General features: G+C 51.2%; 2 protein-coding genes across 6 annotated transcripts in view; one reads left to right on the top strand and one right to left on the bottom strand.

Moving 5' to 3' along the window:
* Positions 1–13,915, top strand: part of HVCN1 (hydrogen voltage gated channel 1) — a 31,170-nt gene extending 17,255 nt beyond the window's left edge. For all 4 annotated transcript variants that reach the window (XM_077159843.1, XM_077159844.1, XM_077159845.1 and 1 more), the window contains 5 exons: positions 1,637–1,918; positions 6,289–6,393; positions 9,979–10,210; positions 12,753–12,865; positions 13,213–13,915. In XM_077159843.1, coding sequence (XP_077015958.1) covers positions 1,637–1,918; positions 6,289–6,393; positions 9,979–10,210; positions 12,753–12,865; positions 13,213–13,278 — 798 coding nt within the window. In that variant the 3' untranslated portion in view covers positions 13,279–13,915. The remainder of the gene's footprint in view (positions 1–1,636; positions 1,919–6,288; positions 6,394–9,978; positions 10,211–12,752; positions 12,866–13,212) is intronic.
* Positions 13,698–16,396, bottom strand: part of TCTN1 (tectonic family member 1) — a 27,582-nt gene continuing 24,883 nt past the window's right edge. The window contains exons 13-15 of one of the 2 annotated variants that reach the window (XM_077159838.1): positions 15,241–15,366; positions 14,590–14,691; positions 13,698–13,848 (exon numbers count right to left, since the gene is read on the bottom strand). In XM_077159838.1, coding sequence (XP_077015953.1) covers positions 13,720–13,848; positions 14,590–14,691; positions 15,241–15,366 — 357 coding nt within the window. In that variant the 3' untranslated portion in view covers positions 13,698–13,719. Of the gene's footprint in view, positions 13,849–14,589; positions 14,735–15,240; positions 15,367–16,396 lie in introns of both variants that reach the window. The other variant, XM_077159840.1, reaches the window with a different exon arrangement.

Raw genomic sequence — 16,396 nt, 5'->3', positions numbered from 1 at the left:
TACCCAGAGATGGATGGGTAGCCAAGTGGGTCCTGGGGTTCCACCGACCTCGATCAGGGGGTACTTGATGGGCTTCTGCTCTAGGTCAGTGTCACCTGAGCCCCTGGGGACGCAGACCCTGCCTTCCTGAAGCTGAAATGCTAGCAAGGAGAGAGAAAGCGTAATACATGGTCGCACCAGTAAAGTTCTCATTATAAACAGTGATAAGGGCCCTGGAAGGAAAAGTAAAGAACAAGAGGAGAGAACTTAATGGGGGGTCTGCTTTAGACCTGCGGGGCCAGGGAGGGGCTTCTTTTGGAAGTGACGTCTCAGCTGAGGCCTCCAGCTTGAGTGAGAGTCAGCCCAGCACAGAGTGTGGGGAAGAGCATTCCAGGCCCAGAGCGCTGCGGAGTCAGCCCCGCCCATCTCTGCACTAGTGATAAACCACTTGATTGCTGGATGTAGAATTTTGGGGTCCCTTCCCCCAAACCTTGCCCTGCAGTCTTTGCAGTACCAGTGGCTGCCCCAGGTACTTCACAAGAAAACGTTGGAGTTTAGGGGAGGCTTGTTAAAGAGGTGATATCCTTTGACCAACTTTAGAAACCTCCGAGGCACCACAGGACAGAGGAAGGACAGTGGACGGGGACCCAGGTGGCTCAAGTCCTGCTTCCGAGGGACCTGGCTCCCCATCCTGCAAACGCTCCCACCCCAGAAATGCTCTGCTTCGCTGACAGAGTGGGACATTGGCAGGGGATCTCTTTGGGCGCTGACCTTTCCTGAGCATGCAGGTGTTCACTTGTATTTCCTTCTCAAAGTCTTAACAGTTTAGTTTTATGCATTTATCTACATTAATATTAATGCATCCGGATTTTATTTTGTGTGGCTAGAGGTAGGGATCTAATTTTTTTTCTGTTGGGAAAACTAGATGTCCTATCTTATCCACCGTCACAGCTCAGATTCCTGCAGGGACAGGGGTCTGTTTTGGGCTCTCTTCTCTTGTTATATCGGTTATATTGCTTGTTCTTATTCACATGCTAGAAAATTCTAAGTATTTAACTTTATTGAAAAGTTGATATCTGCTGAGGTAAACTGGGCAAAGGGGACATTACTTTGAAGCCATGTCTCTTTAAACAACTGTCCAAAGTATATTTAAAATAGCACTAGCCTAAATTATTTTACAAATTTATTCACCACTCACCCTTCGAGAACTGATGTGTAGCATGAAGTAGAGTCTCCTCATATTCTGTGAAACCCTATGTACTTTTACTTCTCCTTCCCACCCCACCCTGCCAGCTCTGACCTCCGGCTTTTCGGGTTCTCAGGGCCCTGCGCCCTGAGACCAGCCCTTCCTGCGCTGGACCCTGCGCCCGGGGCGGGTGTTTTGTGAGCGGGCTGCAGAGCGGGTTCCGCCGGCTGCTGCCAGGCCGCCCGCAGGGACGGGCCTGCCGGGGCCCGGGGTTTCCTGTTGCCTGCCCGGTTCACAGACTCTGGATTCCAAAAATAAAAGCACGAGAAACCGCCGTGACCTCCCGGGCCCGTGCCCGCGCGGCGCGCCGCGTCCCCGGGCCGCCCCTCCTGGGCCCGGCGGGGCCCGGCCCCCCACACCCGGCAGGCCCGCCGCCCCGCTCACGCGCCCGCGCGCCGTCTCCCGCCCCAGCCCGTGCCCCGCAGGGCCAAGGTGGCGGCCCCCGAGAGGATGAGCCGGTTCCTGAGGCACTTCACCGTGGTCGGGGACGACTACCACACCTGGGACGTCAACTACAAGAAGTGGGAGAACGAGGAGGACGAGGAGGAGGAGGAGCAGCCGCCCCCCACGGGGCCGGCCTCGGGCGAGGAGGGCAGGGCCCCCGACCCCGCCGCCGGCCCGCAGCCCGCGCCCAGGCCCTCCGCAGACTTCAGGGCCACGCTGAGGAAGCTCTTCAGCTCCCACAGGTTTCAGGTACGTGGGGCAGGAACCCGGGACCCTGCGGGGGCGGGGGCCTCAGGCAGGGCCACGGGGCTCAGTCACCCCGTCTACGGCACGGCCTCACCCAGGCGTCCGTCCAGCGCCCGGGACCCGGCGGGCGGACCCCACGATGGCAAGGGTAAAACGGGTCATGATCCAAAGTAAATTCAGATGCCGTCAGCAGATGAAGGAATGAACGAAGGGTGCTCCCTCCGCCTTGTGAGATACTGTTCCGCCATTTAAAGGAGTGGAGCACCAGCACAGCATGGACGGGCCCGAGAACATCATGCTAAGTGAGAGGCGCCGGTCAGGAAAGGCCGCATGTTGTAGGATTCCCTTTATATGAATTATCTAGAAAAGGCAAAATCCTAGAAACGGAAGGTAGGTCAGAAGTTGCCTGGGCTGGCCGGAGGGAGGACCGGAGAGTGAGAGCCAGTGCGGTGCTTTCAGTTCTGTTTGGGGTGACGGAAATGTTCTGGAACCAGACAGGGGTGATGGTAGCCCAGCATTGTAGAGGTATAAGATGCCACTCAGAACGATTACAGTGGTTACGGTTGTAGATTTTGTGTTACATGCATTTTATCACAATTTTTTAAAGAGTAGATTAAAGATTAAACATTGGAGGTGAAAAAGCATTCATCCATTCAGCAACCATTGAGTACCTGCTCAGTGAGTTGAAGGGGGGCCAAGAGGGTCCCATCCCTTATTGAGACTCATTGCAGGGCCTCATTCTCTTCCTCTGTGAAGTGAGGCCAGCATCACCTGCCTGGCTTTACCCACCACCAGCCACCAGGTGAGGGGATGGGAGGACACGGGGGGTGGGGGGTGGGGTGGGGGGGGAGGGGGCACGTGGACTTCAAGGAATAGCAAAGGTAGTGGGACTTTCTATAGAGAACAGTGTCCCAATGTCCTCAGATTTTGAAGACAAATGCAGTTTGAGTCTGGCCAGCCCTTCCCGAACCCCTATTCCAGATCTGGGAGCACGTTCCGAGTCCCCAGAAAACACAGGAGGCCCGGTGACATGAGCTATTGTAGGCCTCCTTTTAACCGAAATAAACCCCCTAGTACGATGGTCTTTCTAGAGCAGAGAGAAGCAGCCCTTGCCTCGCCCATCATTGACTTTGTTCCAGAGAACAAAGAGAAAAATATATTTTCCCCCCTCTGATGTGGCTTAAAGTGATGAAATGAGCTGACAACTCAGCCCTCCTTCGCACACGAGCTCCTTCCCTCTGGCTGTGACAGGAAAGGAAACGTGGGATTAAGTTGTTGGGGTTGAAATCCCAAACCCACAATTTCAGAAGGAAGGAGCCAACTTCCTCCCAGCTGTGAGCGGGAGCCCTGGACCACCCCCTTGGGATCCCAGCCCCCTGCCTGGGCTCACGAGCCCCTGGGTCTGTTGTGGTCTGGGGGTGCACCCTGAGCTGGGCGCCTGTAGACACTCCCACTGGGAAAAGAGACGCTGACTTTTGTAAAATAAGTGGAGATATATTGTTCATTCACATGACATTTGCTTATCAAGCTCCAACTGTGTACCAAGGTACAGTGGCAAATGTGGCAGACAGGGTCCCTTCCCTCATGGACCCAGTGGCCTTTGGGGAAGCGTGTGTCAAAGGACTCATCCTCCAGACACATGCTGGCCCAGTGGGAACAGAAGGGGCCTCTGAGAGACCCCGGCCATGGGGTGGGCCTGACTGAGGATTGGGAGTTTGCAGACATCTCTCGGAGGAAGGGACTTTCCAGCAGCCAGGGTGAGTGGCAGTGAGCTCTGTGTGTAAGGAGGCCAGGAGCCCTCCAGGCAGAGGGCACCATGCAGGGCAGTCCCTTGAAGGTGCGAGGAATTGAGAGGGCACCCGCGGCTCAGGGCAGCTTGGCAAGGGCGGAGGCCAAGGCAAGCCTGGTCACCCTGGGCCATGTGGCCTTAATCCTGTGGCCTTTAATCCACGTGGAGGGGAGGGGGTAGGCTCCATGATCAGCTTTGTGGAGGGGCTCAGGGTGGAAGCAGGGAGACCTGATTGGAGGAGCTGATTCTCTACAGGTAGAATCCACATATGGGAAACCTCTGGAATCCCTTTCTTGGATGTCCCTTCATCTGCTGAGAGCACTTGAATCTACCAGTGTGAAGTGACCAAGACAGCAGGTTAAATATCTATATAGAGATGGAGACAGAGACAGAGGGAGAGGTGGAGAGATAGATACATGGACGTGGATATGGACCTGCTGTCCCTCCTTGCATGGGGAGGGCACAGCCATGGACAATATAGGACATTCTGGGCCTCCATAGAAACCACAGGTGGACAGCCTGGAGCTGGGCCAGGGGGAAACAGTCCCAGAGGTAAAGGAGCCTCCTTTTTATCTGCCCTCCATGGGCCAGGCCCTGTGCTGAGTACGTCTCATGCGTTGTCTACTGTCCTGCTGCCACCATCCCTGTGGGGTAGGCAGTGGGGCTGACCCCCTTTTCCCGGGGGGACGCTGAGGCTCAGGGAGGCCAGCCCGGGGCCAACAGCACTGAAAGAGGCGCCCATGGCTGGTGGTAGGGGGAGATTTGGAATTAACCAGCTCCTCTGAATTCCCAGCGTTTTTCTTTGTGATATGGCTCCTTCGGAAATAGTACTGCCCTCTGAACCCGCAGATTCCCGTCCTTGGGGTTTAGTTCACAGGGGCTGGGGCTGGGGACCTGGGCTTTGCAATTCTGGGTCTTGGGTCTGTCTCCTAGTATTTCTGTGCCTTGATGATGAGCACATCCATCCCTTTAGCTCTGAAATAAAACCACGGATGAAGGGGGAGGGGAACACTAGAGGCTTGAATCTTTATTAAGCTACTGAATTTGGATTTGCATGAAAACTTCATTACAAAGCAATTTACCATGAGATTTTCACAATAAACCACGTCATCAAATACCTTATTTACTGAAATAACTAGAGCTAAAGGTTGAAATGGACGCAAGATTTAATAGTCTGATCTGGCAGAGGCCTGAACCCATTTAATTTAAACCTGAAACTATAGTAATTCCCAAGTGCATCAGTGTCCTAGGGCTGCAGTAACGAATCACCCCGCCCCTGGCAGCCTAAAGCAGCAGACATTGATTCCCTCACATTTCGGGAGCCCAGAAGTCTGAAATCAAGGTGACTCCCTCCGAAGGCTCTGGGGGATGCCTGTCCCCTGCCTGTTTCCTGGCTTCTGGTGGCTTGTGGCCCTCCCTGACAGTCCTTGGCTTGTGGACGCGCCCTCCCATCTCCACTCCCGGTGCCCGTGGCCTTCTCCCCCGAGTGCCTGTGTGTTTGTGTCCGGACTCCCTCTCCTTACAGGGACATCCGGCATTGGATCCAGGGCCACCTGAGTCCAGTGTGACCTCATCTTAACGTGATGACATCTGCAAAGACCCTTATTCCACAGAAGGTCATATTCCCAATTCCCAGGGTGATGTGAATTTTAGGGGACACCATTCAGCCCAGTATAATGACAGATTAATTTTCAGGGGCCCACTCTATCGACCTGAGAGTCTAAGAGGCAGCACTTACTGGGGAAGAAAGGGGCCCTCCATTGTCTTTTGGGGTTCCTTCCACTGTTGCCATCTTTACTACCAGTACCATAGCCCCAGGGCTCCCCGAATGCGGCCGCCTCCACGCCACCATCAGTGCCTGGGCCCACACCGTCCCTCTGTTTGTCCTGTTACCACCCCTCCCCATCACCCCTCGCCCCTGCTGCTTCCCCGCAGCCACCATGGCCCCATCCACCTCCACCGGTGGCCACAAAGCCAGTGGCACGTATTGCCTTTTCTCCACTCTTTTCAGCTCTCCAGGAAAGCTAGGACCCGGTCTCCTTTTCACCCCATCACGAGAGCACGTGCGCTGTCGTGGGGCTGCACGTCTCCTCGGGTCCGTGTGTGCGGTGGGGTCACCGTAACCTCCCGGGCTCAGAAACTCTGGGGCCGGCCTGTGTTGAATTCCTCCCTGAACGTCTGCTCTGTGCATATCTTGGCAAGGGCAACCCCAAGAATCATTTGAAAAAAAAATTTTTTTTAATTGTTATTTTTTTTCCTTTTGGCAGTCTTGTTTGAGAAACAGTGGACGAGTTAGCGACAGACTGGTAGTGACCAAGGGCTTGGGAAACGAGCTGTGCAGAGCGGCTCCGGGAGGGCAGGGCAGGCAGCGCCCGCCGGGAGGTGCAGCCAGCCTGGCCGCCCCGGGGCCTCTGTGTCGGAGAGGCAGTGCCCCGCACCTCCGGCGGCTCCCCGGAGACCACTCGGGCCCTTGGCAGCGGCCTCCAGTCCTTGGTTTGACTCTGATGTGTCCAGACAGCTCTGAAAGATGGGGGTGGGTCCCTGTCGAGACTCACGGGCTCGCTCTCATCCCTTGGGCCCACAGGTTGTCATCATCTGCCTGGTGGTCCTGGACGCCCTCCTGGTGCTGGCCGAGCTCGTCCTGGACCTGAAGATCATCCAGTCCGACGTGAATAACTACGCCAGCCGGGTACGTGCGCAGCCCCCGCGGAGCTTCCCCAAGACCCTTCACATCCGGCGCTGCCCGGAGGGAGGGCTGAGGGGTGCACAGAGCGCTGACCTCCTCCCGCCCATGTCCCCGGGGCCCTCCCCCTGGCGTGAGGCCGCTTTTCTGTAGGTGGCTTGACCGTGGGGGTACCTCACTTTCTATTTGGAAGAACCACCGCGCCCTGAATGAGGTATGATGGGCCACGCGTGTTAGGAACACCCACGTGTGGCAAAGCAGAAGAGCCCCCAGGCTCCCCCCACCTGCCCATCCATTAAACCCATGCTGATTGCACCCCACTGTGTTAGTCATGGCGCCAACAGCGAAGGCTGTGGGCACGGTCTAGTAGGAGAGACTGGCAGACAGGCATGGGGTTGCAGAGTGATAGTGCTCTTGGGGGCAGTGGGAGGCCCGGGTGAGGGTGGGGGCAGGGAGGAGGAGCACCTGACTCCTGGTGGGTGCATCATGAGACTTCCTGGAGGAAGAGGCGGTGAGCGGGACCCCGCAGGATGTGGCAAGCACAGCTACACTTAGGCTTTTTTTCCCTTCGGGCAGTGATGAGGGCGTGAAGCCAAGCACCGGCTCTGAGCAGGAACATTCCCTCCCCAATACTTCCACCTGAGCTCCCCGCCTGGGTCCGACTCAGGTCCGTACCTGTCTCTCCCATTGTATGATAGGCTCCTTGAGGGCAGGTCCCCTGCATTCCTTTGTTGCCCTAATACAACCAGCACACAGTAGGTGTTCAGCATATTTCCTGGATGCATCTGTTCTCAGAGCAAACCCTACAGCTGTGTGGGGTCCTCGGTAGTGAGGACTCACCTGGAGAGCTCGGTAGAGCAATTCCATTTGGACCTGCCCTGGCCCCATGTGAGGCGGGTTGAGTCAGATCTGGCTGACATCCGGTTCCCTCCTAGGTGGGTCTGCTGCGTGGTCCCAAGGCAGGTCCGCGCGGGCCTGGGGCTGGGGCCGGGTCCGGGTGGTCTCTCCAGGACTCACGTGCAGGTTAGGATTCAGGCTCCTAAGCATTGCCCTAGGAGTGGGTCCCCCATGGTCTGTTCTCTGGAGTTTGGGGTGCTTCCGGCCTGAGGGCCTTTACAGTTGGGTTAGTGAGCCTTTGTTGAGCACCTACTGTTTTCAACTAAAGAATAAGATGGGAGCACCTTCCCTGGCATTTCTTAAACTAGAATGTGAACACGAATCCACAGGGTCTTGTTTAAGGGTAGATTCTGGTTCAGCAGGCCTGGGCTGGACAGAGATTGTGCATTTCTAACCAGCACCCGGGGGAGGCTGCTGCTGCTGGTGGCAGCTGCTCAGAGTTGCACGGCCTTTTTAGGGGGTGGTCTCTCTGGCCAAAGATCAGAGAAAATTATTTACTTTCCCAATGATAGAGCAGGAAACCTTCTCATTTCACTTAATGGCTTCAGTCTTGGGCTTTTTGAACCACTGAGCTGGAGCATGTCACTGGTTCTAAAGGGACTGTTTAAACATGAGCATGAGAGAATTTCCTGTCCCCAGGAGGCAGGTGACCGTTTTTTTTCTCCGGCCTTCTCCTGTGGGTGTTTCAACGTGGTTCCGACCCCAGAACCGATTTCGGGGTGCACCTTCCGTTGATTCAGCAGTGGATGACCCAGGCCCTCCCAAGGTGTCCTAGACACGCCCAAAGCACCCCACGCCTGGCCCTACCAGAAATGCCATGGGAGAAGGCCAGGAGGGTTAAAATAGCTCCTCCATACCGCTAAAAAAATTTGAATTGGTAATGCAAGCACATGTCTGTTCAAGTAGTAACCGAGGGGGTTCAGAAATACCGAAGCTCCTCCCTGCTCCTGCTCCTTTCCCAGGGCTACCCCAGGGCCGTCTCCTCTGCCCACTCCTAGAGTGCTCATAGATGGATGACTATCCTTCCTCCCCTCCAGCTTCCTTTTTCTCAACTTTTTATTACAGAAAATACGAAATATACCTACTGTCATACTTGATTTCTCTGTAGAGCCGCAGACACATTTTTTTGCTTGACCATTTTAAAATCGGGGCCCTCATAACACTTCACCCCTAAATCAATACTTCAACATAACCACAATGATCACACCCCCCAAAATTACCAAGAATTCCATCATAGCTAATAACCAGCTCATGTTCACATTTCCTCATTCCTCCAAGAATGTCTTTGGTAGAATTTTTTCAAACCAAGATCCAGAGTTCCAATATTATATTTGATTATATCTCCTCAGTCTCCCTTAATCTGGAGGAGTGCCCCTTCCCCCCACACCATTTTTCCCTCTGTCATGACAGTTTATTTTTCAGAGCCCTGGATAGTCTCCCAGCAGGAGGTCCCATGTTCTAGATTTGTCTGATTATATATAAATGTAAATTTGTCTGATTATATATAACTTCCTCATCGGTAATTTGTCCCTCTCTTGCCTGTATGTCCTGGACATCTGAGGTTTGGTCCTGGGGCTCGATTAGCCAGAATTCTTTCCTGGTGGGCTGTGTTGCTTATATTGCAGCACTTCAGAGAAGGGGGCCCCCCGTTAGTGGTGCTAAGTCGGATTGCTGGTAGGGAGTGAAAGCTGGAAGCCTCCATGCTCCACGGACTCTTCCCCATCCCGTGCTGAGTCCCCGCCCGGTGATTCTTTGGCACACGTGTGTCTCCTCTTCCCAAACAGCCTCTGCCTCACAGCTTTGGCGTTTGTTGACGATCCTTGCCTGAGTCAGTGACTATACTGCAGGGTGGAAAAGGGTGATTTTCTTATCCTCTCTTTCTCTATATATTTAGAGAGTTGAAATGTTTCCATAGAAAGCCTTCTTTTTATTCTGTGTGTGTGCGCACGTGTGCAGGTGTCACCGTGGACTAACGGACTCAGTGTGTTATAACCAGTCATAGCCATTCTTTGTCGATCAAAGTTGTCCCAAAGTTGGTCACTGTGGGCCTTTTGCAGGTGACTGCTGGGTCCTTTTGGCCTGACTTTTCACATCTTGGAGCATTTCCTTGCTTTCTGGCTCAAGAAGCTGTCCCAGCTCACTCTGTACTTCCCCTGCCCCGGAACTAGAGCTGGTTGCTTTGGAGAGGACTGGTAGGGATAAAGCAAGGCCTCAGAGCTCCACTCACTTACTACCTACCTTAGCAGCTGCTGTAGTCAGTGTCTGTCTGCTTGCCTGAGCTCCGCCGCAGTCTTTTGAGCGGTCGTGTGCTGCACTGCACGGAGACACCATAATCTGACAAGTGCCTTTGAATGGATATCCACGTCGTGACTTCTTTTTTGCTCTACAAACAATGCTTCAGCAAATATCCTTACAACATGTCAGTGCGCATGTGGGTTTAGCGGTAGGACAGATGCCTGCAGTGGAATTGCTGGGGGGCCCACGGGCCATGTACGTCTTTCGTCCTGATGGCTGCCGTCTGACGGCCCTGAAAGAGCAGGGAGGGGCCTGGAGGGCTCCCCGCTGAGCTCCAGCACCCACAGCGGCTCCCGGGGATCTGGGGGAGTCAGTGTTGCCTGAAAGCTGCAGCTCGGGCCCCAGGCAGGTGCACGCAACCCTGGGCCACTCTGACCCGTGGCTCCTCGTCCCCCTCAGGTGTTCCACTATTTGAGCATTGCCATCTTGACCTTCTTTATGATGGAGATTTCCTTTAAACTATATGCCTTCCGCCTGGAGTTCTTCCACCACAAGTTTGAGATCTTGGACTCCGTCGTGGTGGTGGTTTCATTCGTGCTGGACATTGTCCTCCTGTTCAGCGAGCACGAGTTCGAGGCCCTGGGGCTGCTGATCCTGCTGCGCCTGTGGCGGGTGGTCCGCATCATCAACGGTAGGCGGGGCGGGGGGCGGGGGAGGAGGCGGGCAGTGGGGTTCGGGCGGCAGGGGGGGCTCACCCAGGGCCCTGAGGAACGCGTCAGGCCGCACACTGACCATGCTGTGTGCTCCCGGAGGAACCCATCTCTCCTTTGAGCAATTGAAAGTCACTTCTGGGTGGACCACGGTGACTCAGCAAGCAAGAACGCCTGCCTGCCATGCCAGAGGACCCGGGTTCGATTCCCGGTGCCTGCCCATGTCAAAAAAAAAAAAAAAGAAAAAAGAAAATCATTTATGAAAAGAATTTGCCCATTCCCTGATCAGCCCCTCCCAGCCAGCGTCCCACACCCTCCTTGTTTTGCTTGTTTCTTATGGCACGAACGTATATGTAACATTAAATGTGCCATTTTAACCATTTTTTAAGTCTATCGCTCAGCGGCGTTAATTACGTTCACGATGTTGTGCTACCATCGCCACCTGTCATTATTAAAACTTTTTCATCAACCCAAACAGAAATCCTGTCCCCATTAAGCAAATAACCCTCCAGTATCCCCTTCCCCTGCCCCCCTGGGAACCTCTGATCTACTTTCTGGCCCTATGAATTTGCTTATTTTTGTTATTCATGTAAGTGAAAACAAACAATATTTATAATTTGGGATCTGGCTTATTTCACTCAACATTATGTGTTCGAGGTTCATCCACGTCACAGCACGAATGAGCACTTCACTCCTTTATAGAGCCGACTAACCTCCCATTGTATGGCTAGACCGCATGGTGTTTTTCCATTCATTCGTGGATGAACACTTGGGTTCTTTCCACTTTTGGCTATTTTGGAATTATTTTATTCTGTGTTTTTTTTTTTTTAATTTGGTGTTTCCTGCAAGGCATTCATTCCAAATCCAATCCGACCCATCCAGAGGGATGCAAATAAGTCAAGAAATGCCATATGCATTGATTCCTCCCCATTTGAGAGAGTTACAATGCACGTTAGTGTAATAAAGCTCTGAGGACTTTAGTACATTGACCATGGAGGGAAATCTCTTCTATTCAGTGCAGGGAAATCACTTCTGTTAACATACCACGTCACACTGGTTCCAGGACACAGGTGGGGGAATAGTGCTCCGACCTACTTCAGGTAAAAATCCCAGGCCCCACGCACACACGTTGGTGCGGGAACCTTGTTTGGAGGCCCTGCTTCTGCTGGGAGTCGTGTTGACTTGGGAAGCACTGTCCGATTAATAGTTCAGCCTGAATGAGTTAGAGCCTCTGAAATGCCCCTCCCTGCAGCAGAATCGCCTGCAAAGCTTTAAGAAAAAAATGGTCTAAGCCATTGGGTCTGGGGCAGAGCGCAGGGCCTTTGTGATGTGCTCCCAGGTGCTTTGGGTGTCCAGCAGACTCGGGACGCCCTGCATAGGCCCGACGGCGCCGGCTGGGGGTCACAATCAGGAGATGGAGCATGGCTTGTGTTGGAGGGCAGCCTGCCCTCTGCATGGAGGTCCTAGAGCCAGGGAGCACTTCTACCTTAGGCCCTACCTGTGGGCTTCAAAGGTCAGCTACCAGCAAGTTCCGATCTAGTGATCAAAATAAAGCCCATTAAGAACATTCATCTGAACTCTGTTGGGGAGAACAGAAGAAGTTCTTCAGTTGTGACTGAAGATGCCTATTGCTAATTGACTATTTTATTAAATGTACAGAAAAATACTCTGTACCAAGGTTATGCTCAATTAAGGTAGGTCTGTCGTTACTGATTGTAAATGACTGGTTTAAGTTACTACCCGTTATCTTCTTCTTCCCCAACTATGAAATTTGCTTTTGCAAATGAAACCAAAATTTGACATTTTTGTCTAAATGTTAGTAGTAGAGAAGGACTGGCCATTATTACCAAATTTGGTAGCATGACATGAATGAAAACTCTGAAGAGGCAACACAAGACTAAACTGAGTTGAGTGAAATAGCCGAGAAAAGGTGGCGACCAAGCACCTCCCCCCCGGGCCCCACAGGTAGCGGGCAGCAGGTGGAGACTGGTCATCCCAATTTGGAAAGGGGGTGCCCCAGTTACACGTCAAAGACATAGCCTTTTGAGGCCTCTGGGAGCCTCAGATCAAGCTGATGACTCATGAGCCAGGGGCGGGTCGTCACCTGACACCTAACCAGGCCACAGCTATGGGAGGCAGGGAGTTGGGGGAAGTGATGACCCCACCACCAGCTTGAGTATTTGTACTTTTGGGCTTCTGGGGCATTTGTGAACACTGTTGCCAAGTAACAAGGCTGTCATGAGCAAGCTCTGTATTGAGAAGCAGAACGCTCACTTTGTCAGTGATTATTTTTAAGGACTTCTCAACTCAGGCGAGCTGAAGGGGAATATTTCAGACTGGATACTGAGTAGCTCAGAATTGAAACTCTAACCTTCCCAGGCCTGATGCCTTGAAGCAATGATGACTAGTTTGAGTTGTCCATCACCACTCTTCCCAGCTATATATGTCTACAAGGGATACAGTTCTTTTATTAAGTGGTTAAATTAGAAACCAGTGTCATTGAGCCCCTCAATTGCTTTTCAGGGATCATTATCTCAGTTAAAACACGTTCAGATCGGCAACTCTTAAGGTTAAAACAGATTAACATGCAACTGGCCAGCAAGATCCAACACCTTGAATTCAGCTGCTCTGAGAAGGTAGGACATGTGGGGTGGGGGGAATGCCATCTGCTTTCAGTGCCGCACCTTGGTGTGGCCTTTGCCCCTGCTGTGCCCTTCCCTTCACTCTGTCTTTGTTATCCTTTCTGATTCAGCTTCAGCATCCCCTCCTCCCTGAAGCTGCCCCTCCTCTGGCATCTCATCACTGCTGTCATTGCTGTTTGGTGAACTGTGTCTGGTAGCAGCAGTCCCCTTCAGCAGACTGAATTCTGCAAGGGGTGTATCTTTACTCACCTGTGTGTCCCTTGTGCATGGGACTGAGTGAATGGCCTATCGCTGGTGAGACTCAGAAGGTAAATTTGGATGTCTGTCTGCTTTTGTTATAGGAACAAGAAATTGAGAGACTTAACAAGCTATTAAAGCAGCATGGACTTCTCGGTGAAGTGAACTAGATGTATGCCTGCTCACAACCAAAGAGGAGAACCCTGCCTCACAGCGCCTGAGCTTGTGCCAGTGGGGACAAAGACAACAGCCTTGCCTGGGCCATTTGAGGAGAGGTTTGCTTCAATGCTTTTGACTCCCTTTGTCCAGCTTTGGTCTTGGACAGTTTTTCTGAAGGTTATCTTTCTTCCTAAGTATGGCCAAGAACTTTACATCCCATTCCCAGCCCTCTGTGTATACAAATGTATCATAAACTATATTTTCTCATATCAAACACTTTACTCTTGCTTGAAAATGAGCAACCAAGTAGGACAATTGCTAGTTGTATATAAAATTTATTCTCATCAAAAATACAGTTTTCAAATTTCACATGTATATTCAAAGACCAAAAACACACACATAAAAAGCTACTCTTTATCCACCAGCCAACTCTAGAAAAGTCCTTTTTATTTTCAACTGTTCTCAGCAGCTCTTCTTGCCGAAGCTTCCTCAGGGAGGCTCTGCCCAGGCCCAGGCCCTCCTCTCTCCACACCATCCCACTGCAGCACACAGCTCCGCGTGGCTCCTCTTAGCTCTGCCACCTGACGGCATTTTTTTTTTCAATTACTGTACAATCAATGTATAAAATAAACTCTCTCCTTCCCTTGGGCCCTCCTACTGTATTCTTTCCAGCTTCAACTGCCTGGAGCTGTTCTGGGGCATCCAATACTAGCCCTCCCAGCTGAAGAGCTAGTGACGTGCCTGGTTCAGAAATGGCAATTAAACCCAAGATTGCACTGTAATTAATATGATATTTGGGGAAGATCCCCTCATGAGGCTTTGTATTCTACTCGCAGCATTTAATACAGCATTCTGCTATTTTTATACTCATTTCAATGGGATTTCAAAAGGAAATAAAACCTGAACTGAACAAAACTAGTACTTGTAGAAAAACTCAAACCTAAAGCAGTGGGATGAGTACTGTGACTGGACCCTCAACACTCAAGCTGCTTCAAGGTCTGTTCTCTTTACTGTCTCCCTCAAGGCTATCTGGTTTCCATATATGACTACCATGTTGAGAGTGTTAAAAATGACCAAGACCAGATGTTTTTCCCATTCTAAATTCAAACTAAGTAAATGAAACTTCCCCTCCCCCCAAGAAAATTCAAGAGGGAGTGAGTGGAGAGGGGAAGTGTGTGGGGTTGGGGGCGCCCTCAAGGATTAGAATAGAGGAAGCGTATGCTAAAGTAGGCTACTGAGGGACCCCACTGGCCCCACATGCACTCCATCCTATACAGAAAGGCCTTAGAGCTCAAGTGCAGTTTCCTTATTTAACAACTTACATCAAACAAATGGGAAGAAGAAATTAAAGGGCAGCTTGGCATTAATGGTTGGCTGAGCCCTGAAACCTGCCTCTGCAGGTGCAGACACATCCACAAAAGTGACTGCAGTGGAAATAAGAATCGTCCTTTCATTAACCGTGCTGGTCTGTAATAAGAAATCAGAGTTATACAGGGCCCGCCCTCCCCTGCATTCCGCTACCTCCTCCTCACTTGCCCACGGCCATGGTCAGTTCGTGGCTCAGGGGGCTACAGTTCGTGGCTCAGGAAGGTAACAGCCATGACCCCACACAAGCTGTTCTGATTAACACATCCACAACAATCACAACCCGATTTTCATAACAATTTTAAGGATCCAATCTAAACTAGAATGGTAATATGAAGCACTGTCAGGGAGATTTTTTTCCTTTAGTAAAAGATAAAGAACAACTGCAAAATTTGAAGAATTTAAAATTTAACTATAGGGCAGTACACTAGTGGCTCAATGGCAGAATTCTCGCCTGCTGTGCCGGAGGCTCAGGTTCAATTTCCAGAGCCTGCCCATGTAAAAAAAAAAATTTAATCTCTTTCACAAAATAATAAATATCACTTATCAACTTGAGTATTTGGAAACTTGTGTCTTAACCAATGCCTTTAAACTAAAGTTAGGCCTACCTCAGGAAATGCAGATGAAATTAGATTTGCAGTTACATTTACTATTTTAGCCTGTGGGTTCACAAAGGATCCGTATTTAGTCCACTTCACTTCTATAACCAAAGCCACAGGGATTTGGCATGAATCCTGCAAAACAAAATGCCATTAGTTGATTTGAAGATTATACAACTTCAAGTCAATCTTAACCTGCAGCTCAGAGTTTTAATTATAAAATGTTTCCCACATTACATTTTCTGAATAAGAGAATGAATAGATTCTTGAAATTGAGATAAAAACAGCTTAGAGAAAATGCACATTTTAAAATACTCAGTGCTCCAAAAATATTTTAACACAAAGCATAACTTTAAAACCCCTCCAATTTCTAAAGAAGCCATTGTCACCTGGGAGTTGTGATAATACCAGTCTAACCCTGCAACCTTCAGGGCCTTAACTTCTCTGACTCCAAAATGGGCAAAGTCCTACCCATATACATCTACCCCGGAAATACTTCAGAAATCAGCATCAGAAAGGGACAAGATGGTATTACTAACAGACAGAAATTAAACATGGTGTTAAAATGCACCTAGAGGAAATGTGAGTGCTTTCCTTCCAATGATCTAATTTCATCAGCTGGCAGCTGTTCCACTTGGGCACACAGGCAGGGTGTGGGTGCTGTCAGAGGCCGGGGGCGACGCAGGGCTGATGGCAGAGGAGCCAGGCCCAGGAGCTCACCGCAGGATCTGTGTTTGGCCAGCTCCAAGGGGGGAATAGTGTGAGTGGGCCTTCTGGAACTTCTCCTGCCTTTAGTGTCTCTTCCGTTGGCAAAATGTGGTAACTGCTGAAGCTGCACAATGGGTAGCTGGGGATTCCACTGTACTTGCATCTGTTTCAAGTTTTTCTTATAATAATAAAAAATACATCTCTTTAGGGCACCAAAAGCTATCAGGCCTGCTAAATCTGGTGCCTGCCAAAAAAGCATTGATGGGATTCCTGAGCTTAGAACTGCCTTTTAAGAAACTTGCAGGCTGAAAAACCCTTGAGAATATCCTGTTAGGAGAAGATGCAGCTGCTATACTTTGAGCTTAGCAGGCAATCTCATGCCTGCTTCTACCTGGCTTTCCTGGTTGGAACAAAGCCCACTCCATGCCCTCTGAGCTCCCCCACCAGCAGACCCCTG

This window comes from Tamandua tetradactyla, chromosome 5 (assembly GCF_023851605.1).
Source record: "Tamandua tetradactyla isolate mTamTet1 chromosome 5, mTamTet1.pri, whole genome shotgun sequence".
Taxonomy (NCBI): domain Eukaryota; kingdom Metazoa; phylum Chordata; class Mammalia; order Pilosa; family Myrmecophagidae; genus Tamandua; species Tamandua tetradactyla.
This window is presented reverse-complemented; position numbering and strand designations above follow the sequence as displayed.